The 21238-nt window shown below is 40.7% G+C and overlaps 1 protein-coding gene across 2 annotated transcripts in view; it reads left to right on the top strand.

Moving 5' to 3' along the window:
* heatr3 (HEAT repeat containing 3) overlaps positions 1-21238 on the top strand; it is a 37188-nt gene that overhangs the window by 13346 nt on the left and 2604 nt on the right. For both annotated transcript variants that reach the window (XM_061669223.1, XM_061669231.1), the window contains 7 exons: positions 5868-5958; positions 6071-6213; positions 11638-11720; positions 11793-11929; positions 19804-19892; positions 19981-20124; positions 20440-20616. In XM_061669223.1, the coding sequence (XP_061525207.1) occupies positions 5868-5958; positions 6071-6213; positions 11638-11720; positions 11793-11929; positions 19804-19892; positions 19981-20124; positions 20440-20616 (864 nt within the window). The remainder of the gene's footprint in view (positions 1-5867; positions 5959-6070; positions 6214-11637; positions 11721-11792; positions 11930-19803; positions 19893-19980; positions 20125-20439; positions 20617-21238) is intronic.

Raw genomic sequence — 21238 nt, 5'->3', positions numbered from 1 at the left:
TACTTTTAATACGATACGGCTCGCAAGCAGAGAACAAAACGTTATGTAGCCTAACAAGCTAGTGCTAGCACTAACGGTTGTACGTAAGCATGCGGGCATTCTGTCGAATCATGCTCTAAAGTTTGGGTGTGTGTGTGAAGTAATTTAATTATAGTAAATTAGCACCCATTATTTCTGTCATGTTGTAATGTTGGTTTGACCTGACTGATTAGAATACATGACCAGAATAGAGAATACTTTTGTGAAGGGCCCCTCCTCCACCCATGCATCTTTTCCAGAATAAGTCAGACCCCTATGGAGATCAGGCATTTTTTATCTTTGTAATTACAAGGGAGAGAAAGTTGGTCAAAGAAATATGGCACAAAAACAGTAGAAATACAAACTTATTAAGGATAAAATATGAATCTATCAAACCATTGTCTCCAGTTATCTCTGCGAGACTAGCTCTTTTCAATATCAGGCCACTGGGTAATAGATCAACGTTGATTCATGACATCATTACAACCTATGATCTGGACTTTTTGTTAATAAATGAAACGTGGTTAACAGAAAGTAGCTGTAATACTATTTTAAATTAGGCGACACCAGCAAATTAAAATTTTATGAACAAGTGTCGAATAGGGAAAAAAGGCGGTGAAGTCATTATTTCAGTGTAAAAAAATTATACTGGGTGATTTTAGCTCTTTTTAATATCTCTTTTTTTAATTTAAAGATGACCCAAAGGTTATTGTTTTAATAATTTATAGGCCTCCAAGATGCAATAGAACATTTATGGAGGATTTCTCAGAGCTGCTGTCAGTTATTTGTACTGCACTACAACTATTTTGTCATAATGGGAGACTTTAACATTCATATTGACAATAAAATGGAAAAAGAAATCTGAAGAATTCTCTGCTATACTTGACACATTTGACCTTTCTCAACATATTAAGAGTCCAACCGACACTCAAGGTTACATCTTAGACCTGGTCGTCTCTAAGGATGTTGAAATTCTATCAATTGACATCAAGGATATGGCTATTTCTGACCATTTTTGTGTATTGTTTAAATTACAGATTCTTTCAAAAGTTCAGACAAACTCAGTCTATTAAGAAAAGGTACATAAATGAGAGTACCGCCACTAAGTTTATGGAGACCATTGCTGTGCCACAAACTGTGAATACTGAGACAGTTTATGAACTTTTGGATAATTTCACCTGTAAAATCTTAAATGTCATGAATGCTGTCGCTCCTATTAAAACTAAGACAATCTTGAGGCGACCTAGAACACTGTGGAGGAGCACAATGATGTTAAAGACCTCCAAAGCAAAGTGTAGTAAAGCAGAACGTAAGTGGAGAAAAACTAAACTCCAAATTGACTATGACGTCTCCAGACAAAGTCTTTGTAATTTTAACCAAGAGTTAGTCAGGGCTAGACAGCAACAGTTTCCTGAAATCATCAGTAAGAACTTCAACAATACTCGCACTCTGTTTGCTGTGGTTGACAAGCTCACAACCCCCTTCCGAATCAGATAGATCCAGAACTCCTAACAGCAGATAAATGAAATGAATTTGCTTGTTATTTTAGTGAAAAGAAAAATACAATTCATCAGGTTAAATATTAGCACAAATCAACAAAATGATACTACATCTGAAGCCACCAAGGAAAAACTCTATTACCATGTCAGAATTTGATACAGTTGACTAAAAAAAACTGTAGCGGTTCAGCAGCAGAAACCATCAACGAGCTGTCTTGACTCAATAACACATGACTTCTTCAAAGATATTGCGAAGTCTGTGCGAGCTGATTTGCAGCAAATGATCAATTGCTCACTTCAGTCAGGCGAGTTTCCTAAAGCTCTTAAAGTAGCTGCCATTAAGCCTCTGCTAAAAATTAGAATGGACGCTTTTATGTTAGCAAGCTATAGAGCCATCTCAAATCTCCCTTTCCTAGCCAAAATTGTTGAGAAAGTTATTTTTAACCAACTCAGCAATTTCTTGAACTTTAATGGACTTTTTGACATATTTCAATCAGGGTTCCGAACTCATCACAGTAAAGAATCTGCTCTTATCAAAGTGCTAAATGATATTAAGGTTGAATACTGACTCGGGAAAGGTGTCAATTCTGGTCTTGTTGGACCTCAGTGCGGCTTTTGATATGGTAGATCATAATATACTGCTGGACAGGTTGGAAGCGTGGGTAGGACTAAATGGAACACTCCTTAAATGGTTCAGGTCGCAACTGGAGGAAAGGAGTTATTTTGTAACCATTGGAAGTGTTCAATCTCATCGAATGGCAATGACCTATGGACCCCTCATGTTCAGCCTTGGGTCAAATTCTTTAGAACTTGAATTCTGACTATCATAGCTATGCAGATGACACACAGTTATATCTAGCAGTGTCTCCAGATTACTATAGTTCAATTGAGGTGTTGTGTCACTGTCTAAAACAGATAAATATCTGGATGAGCCAAACCTTTCTTCAATTAAACCACAACAAAACTGAAATAATTGTGTTTGGCAATAAAGAAAAGTGGATTGCTGTTAGTAAATACCTGGAGTCACTCTTTTTAAAGACCAAGTTCGAAAACCTTGGTGTTCTGATAGATTCCGACTTGACTTTCAACAGTCATATCAAATCAATTACTAAAACTGCCTTCTACCATCTGAAGAACATATCCAGAGTGAAAGCTTGCATGTGTCAAGCAGACCAGGAGAAGCTCATCCATGCATTTATCTCAAGTAGACTTGACTATTGTAATAGTATTCTGACTGGACTCCCTAAAAAGAGCATTAAACAGCTGCTGCTCATTCCGAATGCTGCAGCATATTACTCTAATTCTAAAGTCTTTACACTGGCTTCCAGTCAGCTTTAGAATAGATTTTAAAGTTCTGCTACTGGTCTATAAATCACTAAACGGTTTAGGTCCTGAATACATGAATGAAATGCTAATGGGATATAAACCCAGTCGGGCTCTGGGATCGACAGACTCAGGTCAAATAGTGGAGCACAGAGTCCAAAGCAAACATGGTGAAGCAGCATTTAGCTATTATGCTGCACACGAATGGAATACGTTGCCAACAGAAGTGACGTCAACCCCAAGTCCAGATTAAAAACTCTTCTTTTTTCCCATGCTTTTTAGAGCATTTCCACTTTTAAATGATATTTCTTGCACTGTGCGCTGTTTTAATTGTATTTTTATTATTATTATTTTTTTTTATCTTTGTTTTAAATGTTTCTAAGCTGTTTTTTTTCTTTGTTTTTAAATGCTTTTAATCATGTAAAACACATTGAGTTACCATCTGTATGAAATGCGCTATATAAATACATTTGCATTGCTTTACCTGAAGATCGCTCATGGCACACTGTTTGGGAATCACTATTGTATCATCACATACAATGATATGACATGCCGCAATGTAAATATTTTATCCCGCCCCTATTCTATATTGGTACTAGACTGACCAACTAGATGAATTGTCATGTTCAGGCGGGTACACTCTGGGTGTATCTCATTTCCATATTTGGAACTTCCTAGGTCCTATCTTATGGGCTGAAATATGTGCCACAAGGAATTGAATTTGAATTTACAAACTGAATTTGAATAACATAATCTGAATTTGTATTAACAGAAGTCCAATAAACTTGAAAGTGAATGTAAGAATTTTTTATCCGCAATGAAAATTCAAATTATATATTTTCACATTCAGTTTGATCATTTCAGATTCAGTTCGACAAATAAAATTTCAATTTAGCTGTGAGAGACATCCGGGAACCATAAGGAATAGCAATCGATCGGCGATACACAGATCTCGTCTCCGGCCAATCAGCGCCTTTTTTTTTTATCACGTGACATTGGGATTCTCCGGGAAGTCAAATCTTCTAACCGGCGACAGTATTTTAACCTTTATACCACCTTTCTTTAACCTTTGTGGAATGAATCATACGGTCAGAAAACAATAAAAAGGTGCTTCCTTTTGAACATAGGAAACGACATATCACACCGACGTGACTAAGTTGTCTTTCCAGTTCTTTTCCAACATAATGTCTTCCAGTCATAGAACTCTATGCCGTAGGCTTTACCGAGACCTAGGGGTAGAAATAGCAAACAGCACATCTCGATACAGACAGCACTGTTTCAAATGAATTTAGGGGTTTATATGAATTAATTGGGCGGCACGGTGGACGACTGGTTAGAGCATCAGCCTCACAGTTCTGAGGACCCGGGTTCAATCCCCGGCCTCGCCGGTGTGGAGTTTGCATGTTCTCCCCGTGCCTGCATGGGTTTTCTCTGGGCACTCCGGTTTCCTCCCACATCCCAAAAAACATGCATTAATTGGAGACTCTAAATTACCCGTAGGTGTGACCGTGAGTGCGAATGGTTGTTTGTTTGTATTTGCCCTGCGATTGGCTGGCAACCAGTTCAGGGTGTACCTTGCCCCCTGCCCGATGACAGCTGGGATAGGCTCCAGTACGCCCGCGACCCTAGTGAGGAGAAGCGGCTCAGAAAATGGATGGATGGACATGAATTAATTGGAGTCCAGCCTTTATGCAGCCAGATCAGAATCAAAATCAGAATCATCTTTATTTGCCAAGTATGTCCAAAACACACAAGGAATTTGTCTCCGGTAGTTGGAGCCGCTCTAGTACAACAGACAGTCAATTTACAGAACACTTTGGAGACATAAAGACATTGACAAAAAACAATTGTGCAAAAAGATGCAGAGTCCTCTAGCACTTAGAGCAGTTCGAATGACTAATATTGCGATAGTCCGGTGCAATGACCATAGTGCAAAGGGCGCTGAGACTTCAAGGAGTGTATGCGGTTTAAAGTGACGAGTAGTGCGATCATCTGGGACAATGTTGGTTGTGCAAGTGTTACAGATACTCCTCAATCAGTGTGCAAATGGAGCAGATGCTACTCTGGCATGAGTGGCCAGTATATGCAAATAGTGCAGCATGGCGAGACAACTACAGTGAGTGCACGAGTAATACATAATTAGCCCCACAGAAATGTGACAACGAACTCAAGTCAAAAAATGTCCATCTTATTGTAATGGAATTATAGGTTAGGTGTTTAAGAAGCTCATATATATATTATATTATATATATATTAAAGTAAAATATAATCACCCCTGTTACTGTTTACAACTTTGTAGTTGTAAAGTTGTTACTGTTTACAACTTTGTAGATGCAAAGACGATTGTGATTGGTTAATCTCAAATCGGTCCCGTCGGCCTCCCCCCGCCCCGCCGCCATATATGACTCGTAAATATTAGTGTTAAATACTACCGCAAATACAACAGACACTCAGCAAAATATGTATACTAAAATAATCAAGGAATGATGAAAACTGAATGTTTTCACTATTTAATTTGAAGTTCTGATCTTTCTCAATCTGGCTGGTTTACGCCCATTTTCAAAAGTCACCAGTGAGGAGCTATGAGACTTCTGCAGAGGATACATCAGACGTCCCTCGATTTAAGCAAGCTTCTGGAAGCTCCTCGATGCTCGCTCCTCGCTCCTCTATGCGTGTTTAAGACAGTTGAGACGCTCCTTAATACGGTGGCATAACAACAACTTCCAGGTCGCCTTCAATGTTTTGAGGAGCGATTTGAGATCCACCCTCAGTCTGAAGTACCCGGTAGGCGAGTACCACGACCTTGGCTAGACAGAACTGTCCCTCTTAGCCATCTTCCTACAAATTGATTATATTGAAGCAGATGTTTGGCATACTACAGCCATACAAAAAGTCATCTGCCATCCTCCATTCAGGCTGTGTGTGTTCAAACACAGACACACAAACATACCCACGGCCATTGTGATTTAACTGGCTGAACAATCTTGGCCACTGTGTTGACTCACGAGGCGGGTTGTTTGCATCTAGAGGGAGATGGAGGAGCTGAGGGAGGCGGTGGCCTTGCTGACGGCCCAGCAGACGTCCCTGGAGATTCTCGTCAACATGTGCTGCTCTGACGGTGAGGCTTACATTGACATGATTTCCACTGACATGACTGCCATGTTTTTTGTATTTGGCGAAAGATGCGATAATGACGCATTCTTGAAGAGACTTGATGTGCATGTGTTCAGATCCCTCTGATGACGAGTGGGAGGAGTCGTCGAGCAGCGACGAAAGCGAACCACCGGCCAACAGCTTGTCCAGCCTCATGCTGCCACTGTGTTTGTCGGCGGAGGTGCACGCGGCCCTTATAAACCACAACATCCCTGAAAAGGCAAATTTACAAATACAATAATTCCTTTCTTAATTGCAGTTCATTTATTGGGGATTCAGTGCATCACAGATTATTTACTTGCACATCTTTGGTTCAGTTAGCATTGCTGACTATTTGGCTATAATGTGGCAGAAGCAGTGACAGAAGGACAAATAGGACCTTTTACTTTTTACTTACTACAGAAAAATGAACCTTACTGAGGAATTTCAACTCACACATTTAAATTACCAAGTTTCTTAGTAATGCAGTGAACATGACTGGCATGCCACTGATTAACACACAAGGCACAGTGAGAGTTTGATAAAATTAATTCACAAATATCAACCTAACCCGACGTACAGTATATGTAATGCACACACTTATAAAAATATAGAACAATATGGAACAAATGCAAGAGCAATGTTTAGCTTGATTTTCTACACCCTGTAGTTAAAAAGACCACTGCAAGGAATTCTGGGAAGCATTAGCAAGCACCATGATGCTTTGCGCTGCCTACAACATGTGACCGTCACTGTGAGGCACATTGCCTAATGGTTTAGGGTTCATGGGTTGACTTTCAAGTCATTCAAGCAGAGCACATGTGCTTGTGTAGAGTGTGTGGTTAAATCCTCAAAAAAGGTGGACAAATAAATAACTGCACCTCTCTATCATGTATTGACTTTGAATTGTGTACCTCTATATGAAACTTTAAAATGTATATAAACTATCAGTAAATAATTGATCGGTACGTCATTGATTTTGTCTATTGCGGGGGTTTACTGGAATTTAACCCCGTTGATATATGAGGGAATACTGTACACAGTGAAACCCCATGCTTGCAAGGATATTCTGCAAGTACACAGGCCTCCTCCCAAAAACATGTTACGCTCCATTAAAGACTCTAAACATATTAGAGCGGCTCCAACTACCGTAGACAAATTCCTTGTGTGTTTTTGGACATACTTGGCAAATAAAGATGATTCTGATTCTGAAATTGGCTGGCAAGTTGTCCAGGGTGTTCAGTAATCCCACGCATATTCATGATTTTGTTTTTCACAAATTCACCTATTGATTTTTTTTTTTTTTTACCTATTGTCCGTTATTTTCTGAAAATTCACTTATTTGGGTCTTTTAGGTGTATATTTGTACTCTATCTGTAATGCCCAAAGATGCCACAAGATGGTGCCGAAGCCCTGTATAATAGGAAAGTAGCAATTTAAAATCTGTTGACACGACACATTTTGACTTTTTAATATGGAGAGGAGCTAAAGTTTAACGAAGTTCCAGAGACTCTTCACTGCATGTGTATGTTTTTGCTCTGCAGATCAAATACTGTAATTTGTAAGCTATTTATTTTTAAGGATAATGTTTGAAATTATACTAAAGTGTTTAGGGATCATAGTTTGTGGTATATTTACATTTCAATCTAAGCAAATAACTGATATTACTGTACCCTGCTTCTTTCTTCCACCAGCGAGCATAGGCTACGGCTCACCTGGTGCCCTCGTGATTACAAGCACGGTAGAAGATGATTATATACTCCTAATAATAATAATTTAAATAATTCCTGTGGGATAACAGACACCTGCCATGGCTAAATCAGGAAGTTGCTGAGTGCCTGTCCACCATGTTTGAGGGTAAGACCGTGGTGTGAAAAAGTATTGGACCCCCTCTAAAATTCTTGTATTTTTGCATGGTTTCCCCACTTTGTTTAAGATCCATCCATCCATCCATCCATTTTCTGAGCCGCTTCTCCTCACTTGGGTCGCAGACCTGCTGCAGCCTATCCCAGCTGTCATCGGGCAGGAGGCGGGGTACACCCTGAACTGGTTGCCAGCCAATCGCAGGGCACATACAAACAAACAACATTCGTACTCACATTCACACCTACGGGCAATTTAGAGTCCCCAATTTATGCAGGTTTTTGGGATGTGGGAGGAAACCGGAGTGCCCGGAGAAAACCCACGCAGGCACGGGGAGAACATGCAAACTCCACACAGTCGGGGCCGGGGATTGAACCCGGGTCCTCAGAATTGTGAGGCTGATGCTCTAACCAGTCGTCCACCGTGCCGCCTTGTTTAAGAAAATATAACCCAAGTGAACTTAAGATGCTGTTTGTAAATGGAAATTTCATTTATTAGGGAAAAAAATATTCAAAATTACCTGGCCCTGTGTGAAAAAGTAATGTCCCCTAAACCTAATAACTGGTTGGGCCATCCTCAGCAACAACTGAAATCAAGCGTTTTCTATAATTGGCAATGAGTCTTTTACATCTCTGTGGAGATATTTTGGCCCTCTCTTTGCAGAATTGTTTGAATTCAGAAGAAATTGAGGGTTTTCAAGCATGAACAACCTTTTCAAGGTAATGTCACTGCATTTCAATCGGATTAAAGTCTGGAATTGGACTAGCTCACTCCGAAACATTCATTTTGTTTTTTTAAGCCATTCAGAAGTTGACTCGTTAAGGTGTTTTAGATCAATACCCTGCTGCAGAACCCAGGTGCACTTCAGTTTGAGGTCAGAAACTGATGGCTGAACATTTCCTTCAGGATTTTCTGATAAAGAGCAGAATTCATTGTTCCATCAAACACAGCAAGTTGTCCAGGTCCTGAACTAGAATAGCAGCCCAAAACCATCACACCACCACCACCATGTTTGATTGTTGGTATGATGTTCTTTTCCTGAAATGCTGTGCTACATTTACGCCTGATATAACGAGACGTACACCTTACAAAAAGCTCAACTTTCATCTCGTCTGTCCTTATATTATTCTCCCAAAAATCTTGGGAATCATTTCGCTAAAGTAAGATGAGCATTTATGTTCTTTTTGGTCAGCAGTGGGTTTCGCCTTGGAACTCTGCCATGGATGCCATTTTTGCCCAGTCTCTTCCTTATTGTTGTGTCATGACAGTTTTCTTGGAGTAATCGTAGGTCAGCCACTAGGGTTGGGCATCAAGAATCGAAGCGATTGGAACCGAGACAAAGGTTCAAGTTCTCACAAATTAAAAAAATTCGGTTCCCAGTTCGGATTCCTAGTACGCCGACCCCAAAGAAGTAGTGGCGAAAACCAACGAATAACGCGCACAAAGACGTGCTTGTTCCCAACGCCGGCGGTAAACAAAAGTGTGTCTTCACTTAAACTTAAATGATCAGTCAGAAATTAATGACCAGTCCCCTCAGTGGAACACTTTGAATAAGATTACATTGTGCAAAGAACGCTTTCACGATGTGTAGCGTCTGACGCACTCCCTCCCGCTCAGAGTCTTAGCCACGCGGAGCTTCAGTGAAGTCAACTCTGTCAGTTGGCCGAGTGAAACAATAAAATACGTCTTGAGACATCTAACAAGGTAAATGGTTGGTTGCACTTTTGCACCAATGGTTTTTAGCATTTATTTTAGTCTTCAAACCAACGTAAGAGCTGATGACAGAAAAAAAAGCTTCACATTGAGCTAAAACTTCACTGTAGCAACTTTACATCACAATGAATTCAAAATTCACAAACGTCTCACAGTATCACAAACACTAACCTTGTGCCTCATCGGTGGGTAAGGACAGAAATCCATGTTTTATAACATTTGGTTCCATCCATTTAAAAAAAAAAAAAAAAAAAAAGTCTAAATTAAAAAAAAAAAAAAAAAATCACCGGTGCCGTGTGAAGTTACTTTTCGTGCCAAAACGCTGGGTTCCGATACGTACTCTTCAAAATAATAGGCTACAAGCCTGTTTTTTTTTTAAAACAGGAAGTCAAGTTAAAACTTGCACATATAAACATTTTGATGTGAGAACAGTCCCAAATAACAATTTTAACAATGCTATATTTAACTTTTTGCTGAATTAGTAATTAATGAACATTAAGTCAATTGGTCTAGTTCCGGACACATTGCCTTTTAGTTCATAGGTTTGATATTGATACTGGTTATAAAGAACCACAAGTCAAATGTTCTGTTGCGGGCTGCTAAAAAATGGATGTTCATAATTTCGACACCCTTTATTTGATCCATGCAAACTTGTTGACCCAGCCCCCTAAAAGAATCTGAATCGAGAATTGTTTGGAATCGAAATAAGGAACCAGAATCGGGACCGGAATCACTCAAATTCAAACGATGCCCAACCCTAACGGCCAGTCCGGAGGTTAACCCCTGTTCCATGCTTTCTCCATGTGAGGATGATGGCTCTTCCTATGGTTCACTGGAATCCTAAAGCTTTAGAAATGGCTTTTGTAACCTTCTCAGACTGATAGATAGAAAATTATTTCATTTCTCGACTATTCTGGAATTTCTTTGGATCGTGTCATTGTGTTGCAGCTAAACAGATTCTGTTTACGTGATTAAAGAGGTCTGGAGGTAATCAGGCTTGGGTGTAATCAGTGAAAATTAACCAAAAATTGTGATTAGCCACAATTAAATCACGATATAACAAGGGGGCAATTACTTATTCACACAGGGCCAGATAACTGAGTAGTTTTTTTCCCCCTAATAAATGAAATCAACATTTAAAAACAGCATTTTAAGTTCACTTGGATTATTTTTGTGTGATATTTACATTTGTTTGATGATCCGAAACAAAGTGGGGAAACTATCCAAGATATACGAATTTGAGAAGGGAGCCAATACATTTTCACGGCACTGTACAATAAAAATCCTGTTCTGTGAATTTGAGAGATTGACGTGGTTGTTGCTAAAAAAAAAAATAAAAAAAAAAGTGCATGTCGTACCTTGGTTTGTTTGCTTTTTTGCAATTTAAATCGACAAACCAAGAAAGAACAAAACATAGCCTCATTGGAGGAGGTAAATATGGCCGTGAATACAACCCTACTTACTGTCCAACCACGTGCATTCTTAACGTGGAGATATGATTTGTGTTCTCCAACCCCAATTCCAATGAAGTTGGGACGTTGTCCATCCATCCATTTTCTACCGCTTATCCGAGGTCGGGTCACGGGGGCAGTAGCTTTAGCAGGGACGCCCAGACTTCCCTCTCCCCAGCCACTTCATCCAGCTCTTCCGGGGGGATCCCGAGGCGTTCCCAGGTCAGCCGAAAGACGTATTCTCTCCAGTGTGTCCTGGGTCGTCCCCCGGGGTCTCCTCCCGGTGGGACGTGCCCGGAACACCTCACCAGGGAATCCGAATCAGATGCCCGAGCCACCTCATCTGGCTTCTCTCGATGTGGAGGAGCCAGCGGCTCTACTCTGAGATCCTCCCGGATGACCGAGCTTCTCACCCTATCTCTAAGAGAGAGCTTCGCCTTTCGGCTTAGCTCCTTCTTTACCGCAACGGACCGATTTCCTTGCAATTGTATGTTGAGGAACATTGTCCTTAAACTGTTTGACTATTTTCATTTTCAATCATTGTATTCAGTTTTTATTTATGTTTAACACAACGTTCCAACTTCATTGGAATTGGGGTTGTATATGTACTGTACTAATATTTGTTGCCTTGATTGAAGGTGCTCAAAAAGACACAGTTCCCCAGGCAGGAAGCCATGGACGTGTGCTGCCAGACTCCCTACTGGAGAAGCCTCGTAAAGAAGTAAACTGACCGCTCACAGTAGGTTTTAAAGCACTTTCTATTTCTGTGACGCTGGTCTTCTCCCCTGGGCAGAATGGAACGGGTCCAGTCTCGCGCCCTGACATGCCTCCACAGCATCCTTTCTGGCATGGACGCAGAGTCTCTGGGGGGGGCAGCAGCCCTGCAGGAGGCGGCACAGCACCTGTCTGCACTGCTCTTTGGCACACCAGGTACTGCTAATACCTCAATTACGATGGGTGAATAGATGGATGATAGATAAATGGACACAGGAGATACACAGTTGATTGATTGATCCAGTAGTTAGATACCACAGATAGATTGATGGATAGATCTAGTAGATACTGGAAATAGATGGACTGATACAATAGATACAGTAGATGGATGGATTAATAGATAATGTAGATACAGGGGAGAAATTTATAAAGTGGCGAGATGGATGGGTAGTTAGATGGATGGATAGATAGCTGGATGGGTGGATGTGCCCTGCGACTAACTGGCGCCCAGTTCAGGGTGTAGTCCGCCTTTTGACGGAAGTCAGCTGGATAGGCTCCAGCACCCTGCGACCCTGAACAAGATGAGCAGTATTGAGAGTGGATGAATGGATAGATATGTTAAGATAGATGCTGAATCTAGTAGCTACAGGAAATAGATGAATACAGTAGTTGGATGGGTGGCTAGATTGATACAGGAGAGGGATAGATCATAGTAGGTACTGTAAATACAGTAGCTGTCTAGCTACAGTAGAAAAAGGAAATTGATGTATAGATATGAGTGGCGGGCAGTGCATTGCCTTCACTCAGTAACCAAATCAGACCACAAAAATGTAACCCTTAAACGACTGGAGGCTGCTCAGCCGAGACATGCTCTATGTAATGAATACAAGAGACTGTTGGAAATCATCCATCCATTCTCAACACCGCTTATCCTGGTTAGGGTCGTGGGGTGCTGGATCCTATCCCAGCTGACTTTGAGCGAAAGGCGGACTACACCCTGAACTGGTCGCCAGTCATGTCGCAGGGCACATGTAGACACGGACAACCATTCGCACTCACATTCACACCTACAGGCAATTTAGAGTCTATAACTAACCTACCATGATTTTGGGATGTGGGAGAAAACTGAACCCACACTGCCCGCACCAAAGTCAGGCAAGTGTACCACTAGACCATCAGTGACGTTGGAAATTCAATTAATACAATTTTATGTGAGTTGTAAATGCAGGTCAAATTCTTTTGATAATGGTTAGACCAGCAGAGAAGGCTTTGAAGGTGCCCACTGCACGCCTCTGGTAGATTGATACAGTAGATTCATTAGATACAACAGATGGATGAATTCAATAGATACAGTGGGAGGAAAAATAATGTGAAACCTTTGGAATTTCTTAGATTTCTGCAGAAATTGGTCATAAAATGTCTGATTTTCATCTAAATCACAAGAATAAACAGTCTGCTTAAACTAATACCACACAATTATGTTTTCCAATTTTTACTGAAAATAGCATATAAACATTCACAGGACAGGGAGGAAAACGTAAGTGAACCTCTAGGCTAGGGATTCTCCAAGAGCTAATCAAAGTCAGATGTGAGCCAACGTAGATTCCAATCAATGAGACAAGATTAAAGGTCCAGGGGCCTCATGTACAAAAGGTGCGTATGCACAAAAACGTGGTGTCCATTCTTTTTCACTGCAAAGTTCAGAGTATCAAGAGTGACATGACCGTGGAAATTTGGCGACACTTAGAGGTGATGCTGGGAAACTGTTCTCATAAATCTGCACACCAGAGACACATGAATAATTAGCACTGATGAACAATTCATGCCCGGTAACATTTGATTTCAACAATACAATTGAGGCAAGGACTGTGAATTCATTTGTTAACCAGTGTATTTAATGATCCACTGATATTTGTGAAGACACCTATTAATTGATCAAGGTGGTCACTTATGCCGCCTATTGCCCTCACAATCGCTTCGTGACTCCAGCACATGCACTGAAAAAAAGAGTCCTTTGAATTTACTTCATTTGAACATGTACATCGGTTGCACATGATTAAAATGTGTTTTTAATCATGTGCATCATTTTTAATCAATGATGCACATGATTAAAATGTGTTTTTAATCATGTGCATCATTTACCCTTTCTCCTCAAAAAAAACCCCATGATTCTTTTTGTCAGTGTGCGTGTCCTTATTAAAATAATAAATTGAGTCATCAAAAAGGAGTCAAACGTTTTTCCATATCCTCTTTGATATGCTAATGTGCTATTTGAATTCAAAAGATTTATTACAAATACCACACATACATTTACGCATGAACCTTTATCTCACAGGGCTGAGTGTAGGTTACTGTATGAACACATTGGTTATGAGTTCTAAAAATACATGGTATGAACCTTGTGGTGTGATCATAGTCAGCCACATGACCTCCCATCACCCCTGAGAGAGCAGCGTCACCCATGATCGCAACGATTCTCTCCTCGAACGGGGTGAGGCCCTCCACGCCGGTTCTTCCGCCTTTTTTTGGCCACACTTTGGCGGTGGGCAGCGGCCCTCCGCTTCACATCCACCTTAATGTCTGACCACTTCTTTTTTTAGTTCAGTGTGTGCGCGCTATTCTGTCTCCACAGCATTGACAGCCGCACACGCGCTGTCCCATTCACTCCTGTTTTGCATGTTGTTAACGCCATAGGACAGCGTGCCAAAGAGGATTTTCTTGCGTGCCTGCACTTCATTGAGCCACTTCACATTCATAAAAAATATTTTTCTTCATTACCTTGCTCATTTTCCTTTTTTTCTGATCATGCATAGATTGCCATCTCAGGTGCAGGGTTCATTTAAATATGATTCGCATATTCAAATGTGGGCGTGGACAGGGAGGAGTCAGCTACTCCAACATGTGCGCTCATTTCCACATTGATTGGAATGTACGAAGGAAATGTGCTTAGATTCATGAGTACGCAGCGTTTCATACATCTAAATATTTTTGTGCGTACGTTTTCTGGATTTGAGCGTACGCCATGTTTTAGGAGGAAATCCACGCAAGTCTTTGTACATGAGGCCCCAGAGCTGCCAAATGTTAAGGAACATCCGTATTTTCTTACTGAAATCACTGAACGCTGACTCGTCACAGACGTAACACCGATTATTCTGGACATTGGGGGGATCCAACGCCCGACATTATCGGCCAGTAAGGCGCAGTGTCTGGCCACCGTGACGAAAATTTCATGAAGGAGTTCGATGATATAAACACTATATTATTTTAAAAAAGAGAGTGGGGAAACAAAGCTGATTGGCGCATGCTACTTTGACGGGAGGCAAAGGAGTGGGTAGGAAAAGACAGAGGAAATGAAATGTCATCTGAGAAACGGGGTCAGGTTAAAAGTGTATGATTATTAATAATAAATATTTACAATAACCTTTATTAGTCCCACAATGGTGACATTTCCATCATTTCAATAGAAATAGTGGATGTAGGAAATATAAATATATACCGTAATTTCTCGTGTATAATGCGCATTTCCCCCCGCCCCCCCAAAATTGTCAAAAGTCAATGGTGCACATTGAGTATAGGGGAAAATAGAAAAAAACTGAATGAAAATGAAAAAACTATCCATCTACAAGTTATGAAAAAGCTGTACACCTTCATTCCAATATGCCACCGTCACCTAGAGGTTATGAGAAAGCTGTAATCTTTCATTCTAATATACCACCGCCACCTAGAGGTGATGAGAGAGGTGTAGCCTACATTTTCATTCCAATATGATGGGTATGTATGACTGCATATATGTACCGTTGTGCTCATAAGTTTACATACCCTGGCAGAATTTGTAAAATATAGGTTATTTTTTTTAATAGGACTGATGACTGAACATCAACCGTCTTTAATTTCTTTATGGTTATGTTTTGTTCAATAATGATGCTTTTCTGAAATGCTTGACAGTTTAATTTGAATCACATCCATCCATCCAGCAACCCTTTATTGCTCAGTGATTGTTTTTCTCAATGTCTTTGTCTCAAAAGTGTTCTCTGTCAATTGACTGACTGTTGTCGTACTAGAGCGGCTCCAATTACCGGAGAACAAATTCCTTGTGTGTTTTTTGGAAATACTTGGCAAATACAGATGATTCTGATTCTGATCCCAGCTATCTTCGGGTGGGAGGCGGGGTACACCCTGAACTGACTGGTCGGCAGCCATTCGCAAAGCACATAAATAACCAGAATATGCGGTGTTGGGAATGTAATAAAATATATATATATATATCAAATGAAGTCCTTAACATCAGAATAATTTGAAAAAACTAAAACAATATAGTTCATTTTGATCATATCGTTAGAAGCAAAATAATTCATTGTAAAAATGCATTATACAGAGGTAGAAGGGTTTTCCAGAATTTTGAGGTAAAATGTGGGTGTTTGTATTATATATGGGTGCGCATTATACACAAGAAATTACTGTAATTTAAATAGCATGCAAGAGAAGACATCTCTACAAGTACATTCACAAAATAGAAATCTAAACTATTGTCCATGCATAAACTATCCAATTCAATCTATCAGAAATTTTATTTGGTTGTTTGCATAATCCCTTCCTTGAGCCGTCACCTTGTCGTGGTGGAGGGGTTTGTGTGTACCCAGATGATGATGTGGTTCTGTTGGCTTCATCAAGCCGTGAGCTCCAACTCTCACTGGAGCAGTTCGCAGCAGAGTGTGAAGCGGCTGGGATGAGAATCAGCACCTCCAAATCTGAGACCATGGTCCTCAGTCGGAAAAGGGTGGCATGCCCTCTCCAGGAGATCCTGCCCCAAGTGGAGGAGTTCAAGTATCTTGGGGTCTTGTTCACGAGTGAGGGAAGAATGGAACGGGAGATAGACAGGCGGATCGGTGCAGCGTCTGCAGTGATGCGGACTTTGTATCGGTCCGTTGTGGTAAAGAAGGAGCTAAGCCGAAAGGCGAAGCTCTCAATTTACCGGTCAATCTTCGTTCCTACCCTCACCCATGGTCATGAGCTGTGGGTCGTGACCGAAAGAACGCGATCCCGGATACAAGCAGCCGAAATGAGTTTCCTCCGCAGGGTGTCCGGGCTGTCCCTTAGAGATAGGGTGAGAAGCTTGGTCATCCGGGAGGATCTCAGAGTAGAGCCGCTGCTCCTCCGCATTGAGAGGAGCCAGATGAGGTGGCTGGGGCATCTGATTCGGATGCCTCCCGGACGCCTCCCTGGTGAGGTGTTCCGGGCACGTTCCACCGGGAGGAGACCCCGGGGACGACCCAGGACACGCTGGAGAGACCACGTCCTTCGGCTGGCCTGGGAACGCCTCGAGATCCCCCGGAAGAGCTGGATGAAGTGGCTGGGGAGAGGAAAGTTTGGGCGTCCCTGCTAAAGCTACTGCCCCCGCGACGCGACCCGGATAAGCGGTAGAAAATAGATGGATGTTTGCATAATAGAGTGCCGAGTTTTAATTGACTTTTAAGATCTGATTAATCTGATATAATAGACGATGATAAAAAATATATATTTTTTATAACCAAGGTTGAAAACAGAATTGGTAATGTCAAAATCTCATACTTTGATTCAGGCTGCAACTGCTTCCGCCGTTCTAAGGCTAATGCAATAAAAACATTAAAATAACAAATATTGAAGCCATAATTTATTAAGTTACGATTATAGTGTAATAATTATGTTGTGCAATTGAACAGTATGCAGACTTATTTTTATCCTATTTCAAAATATAGTGCAAAACTGTCCCATGATGATGTTCTTGAAAAAAAAAATTTAATATGGAAATTTAGACAAATTGTTCTGGAAGTGACTCTCCTTAGGTTGGTGACTCTCCTTAGGTTGGCACCTCTGTAGGTCTGGCTTAAAGCTGTTCTGGCCAATACAAAACACACACCAGTTTAGAATTCTCTCCTGTTAAGAAGCATTGTCTGATGTCTACCATGCCTCGCTCAAAAGAGCTCTCAGATGACCTGCGATTAGGAATTGGTGATGTATATAAAGCTAGATAAGGTTACAAAATTGTTTCTAAGTCTTCATTAGTCCACGGTTTGACAAACTGTCTATAAATGGAGAAAGTTCAGCCCTGTTGCTTCTCTTCCAAGGAGTAAATCTGAACCTAGCTTGTAAACAAGACTGCAAGAGGACGTCACAGCATGCCAATTAATGTAAAAAAGAAAAAAAAGAAGCCTACATCTCAGCTAAAGACTTACAGAGATAACTGTCACATGCCAACATCTCTGTTGACAAATCTACCATATATAAAACATTAAACAAGAATGTGGTTCATGGGTGAACAACAACAAGGAGGAAGCTGTTGCTGTTTAAGAAAACATTGCTGCACGTTCAAAGTTTGGTAAAGAGCAGTTGGATGATCCACAGCACGACTGGCAAATTCTTATGTGGACAGCTTAAACTAAAGTTTGATTGTTTGGGAGGAGTACACAATGCCATGTGTGGAGGAAAACTGGTGCAGCACACAATCAAAACCTGATCCCAACTGTGAAGCATGATTGAAGGAGCATCATGGTATGGGCATGATTATTTTTTTTACCTCAGGGCCTGGACAGCTTGCTGTCATCAATGGAAAAATGAATTCAAGTATATCAAGATATTTTGCGCAACAACTTAGGCCATATGTCCAACATTTGAAGCTCAAGAGAGGATCTTTCAACAGGACAATGATCCAAAATACAGAAGCAAATCAACAACTGAACAACTTCAAAAGAAGAAAATACATGCTCTGGAGTGGCCCAGTCAAAGTCCTAACCTCATCCCGATCTAGATGCTGTGGCATGACCTCAAAAGAGAGCTATTCACACCAGACATCCCAGGAATCTTGATGAACTACAACACTTTGTAAAGAGGGACGGTCCAAAATTAATCCTGATCGTTGTGCACGTCTGATCTGCAACTGCAGGAAATGTTTGGGTGAGGTTATTGCTGCCAAAGGAGGGTCAACTAGTTATTAAATCCAAGGGTTTACTTACTTTCTCCTCCCTGGCCTGTGAATGTTTACGTTATGCGTTTTAAAAATATGAAAACACAATTGTTTGTGTGGTATTAGTTTAAGCAGACTCCGTTTATTCTTGTGATTTCGATGATCAGAGTACATTTTATGACAAATTTATACAGAAATTGAAATTCCAAAGGGTTCACATACTTCTTCCTGCTACTGGACTTAGGTGGATAAAGTACAAGATATAAATAGGTGAATTAATACAATAGATGGATCGATACAACAGATGAATGGGTAGGTAGCTGTAGTTGGATGGATAGATAGAAAACTACTTATCTATTTAACTACTCTTAAATGTATTCACTAATTGGCAGGGAGAAATCACATGGTTCTACTAATGCCTTATAGTTGAGGCATATGGCGTCCATTTTGAATCAGATTACCAAATATGGTAGGGCTATATTCATCTTGGTTTCACTCAAAAGCGTAAAGGTAGACTTGAGGAGTTCAAATGCAATTCTTTTCTCTTTACAATATATGAGCTCCCTTCACATTGGCATACAGGAGGTCCAGTTTTATTTTTCTTGTTGCACAATGTACACGTGTGAAGTGAAGAAGGGAGTATTCGCGATAGGCTTGTTTGCGACCGACATATCACTACACTGATGAGTTTCATGACATCATCTCTCTGACTGTTTCATGCAATTATCATACGTACTTTCCGTTCACTTTTAAGCACAATAGAAACTATATCAGCAGCAAGTTAAGGAGAAAAAACAGGTGCAGACGTATTTGAGGAAATATGTGACATTCGTGATGATGTAAGTGATTGGCTTAAATGGAGATGACTGCAGTTGCATCAAAATACAAATGGTGCTTGGTGGTTTCTGCAACCAAACCTTTCATTTCAACAATATTTACAAAGTAGTAGTTGTTTTGTTTTGCAGGGTTAGGGAATGCACCATTGAATGATAGTGCAAAAGGCAGTCTGCTAGTAGGTGTGACTATTTTTTATCTAAATAGCACTTGACTGCTTTTGCGTTTCAATTCTTGAATTTTAGATGTAGCTTTTATCTTTTTGGATGCTATTACATTGTGTCCCTAATGTATTGTCGTTTTACCCCTCACATAGAGATTCCCACAGATGAGGAGTTCCTGGAGGCAGTCATCAGTGCAATGCGGTCTCTTTTACAGATGACTGCATCAAAAAATATCGCTCAGGTAACAAGAACGTCATCCTGGAGGGGTGGAAATAGTTTCTTACAATATCATCAGTGTAATTTGTAACATTGTGTTTGATGTATGACAGTCCATAAGTCTGCAACAATTGATGAGCCTCAGCGAAGCTGCTGCGCGCTGTGATGTTATCAGCGTGAGGGTCAACGCCGTTGCCATCCTGGGCATTGCCGGCAGCGCCCTCGCCAAAGAAAAGGGCTCAGCTCAAACCCTTCAGGTCACGTCCTTTCACACTGCCTGTAAAAGTCTGTATTTTTCTGCCCTTTTTTTTTTTTTTCTTTTACAAGTGCTTGTTGAGTATATGGAATGGGGATATGAAGTAGGGGGTATTTGCTCGCGGTTTTTCCTTGTTGCTGTTCTATATAAACTGCACCGACACTGAATGGGGCGAAGAAGGTAACCCTGAAATTTTCTGCCTTAGGATTAATGGGTAAATCTTCTGGGGTTTTTTTTTTTTGCAGGATCTCTGTGTGGAAAACAAAGGCTTGTATTCTTGTCCATTCGTCTTTTTAATGAAACATTTCTTCCACAGGTGATTGGGAATGGCTTGCTCCAAGTAGCAAACAACGATGCCAACCTGGTGGTCAATGGCGAGGCCCTGGACGCTCTTTTTGACGTGTTTGCGGACGGCGAGGAGGCGGAGACTGCAGCCAAGAGCATCCAGTTACTGCCCGCTTTAAAGACTCTTCAGCCTGTGTTTAAGGCTAAGGTACCTTGTTTTTGTTGTTGTTTTGGAATTCAAACCATCCTCACGCCTGACATCAGCAAATCTTGAGCACGCAGTATGAATCAAATATTAAGCAATTAGAATGCATGTAGCTGAAAGCATCATGCTAATGACAAGACTTAAGTCGACGTGGAAAATTTCCATTTTTATGGGGTAATCAGAAGCCCCTTTCGCACTGTCTGGGATAGCCGATGTTTTTTTGTTTTGATGTGGTTATCCTGTATAAATGGCAACAACACAGAATAGGTGAACAGAGTCGAAGTATCAGAAGCCACTTTCACACTGCCTGAAATGCCATCATTTAAGTTTTATTATACACCTGTAACCTGACATATTTTTTACACTTATATGAGAGTGAAGAATGCTAAACGTACAACATTGCCTGTACAGTTCACATAATAATCTTTTATGATGGTGCCAGTTTGACCCTGGAACAGATGAGTGGACTTTACATGATTTCCAGTGAATAATTTGAAGTCAACCAACATTATGTTGCACTGTATTTTGGACACACAATACACTATCTGTACATCACATAGAAGATTTGAGGATTTCCCCAGGGAATACGTGGTTGTTGTCTACATTCTTCGCTTCGTTTTTGTCG

Source organism: Phycodurus eques, chromosome 2, assembly GCF_024500275.1.
Source record: "Phycodurus eques isolate BA_2022a chromosome 2, UOR_Pequ_1.1, whole genome shotgun sequence".
NCBI classification, from domain to species: domain Eukaryota; kingdom Metazoa; phylum Chordata; class Actinopteri; order Syngnathiformes; family Syngnathidae; genus Phycodurus; species Phycodurus eques.
Note: the sequence above shows the minus strand (reverse complement) of the source record. Positions and strands in the feature narration are given on the sequence as shown.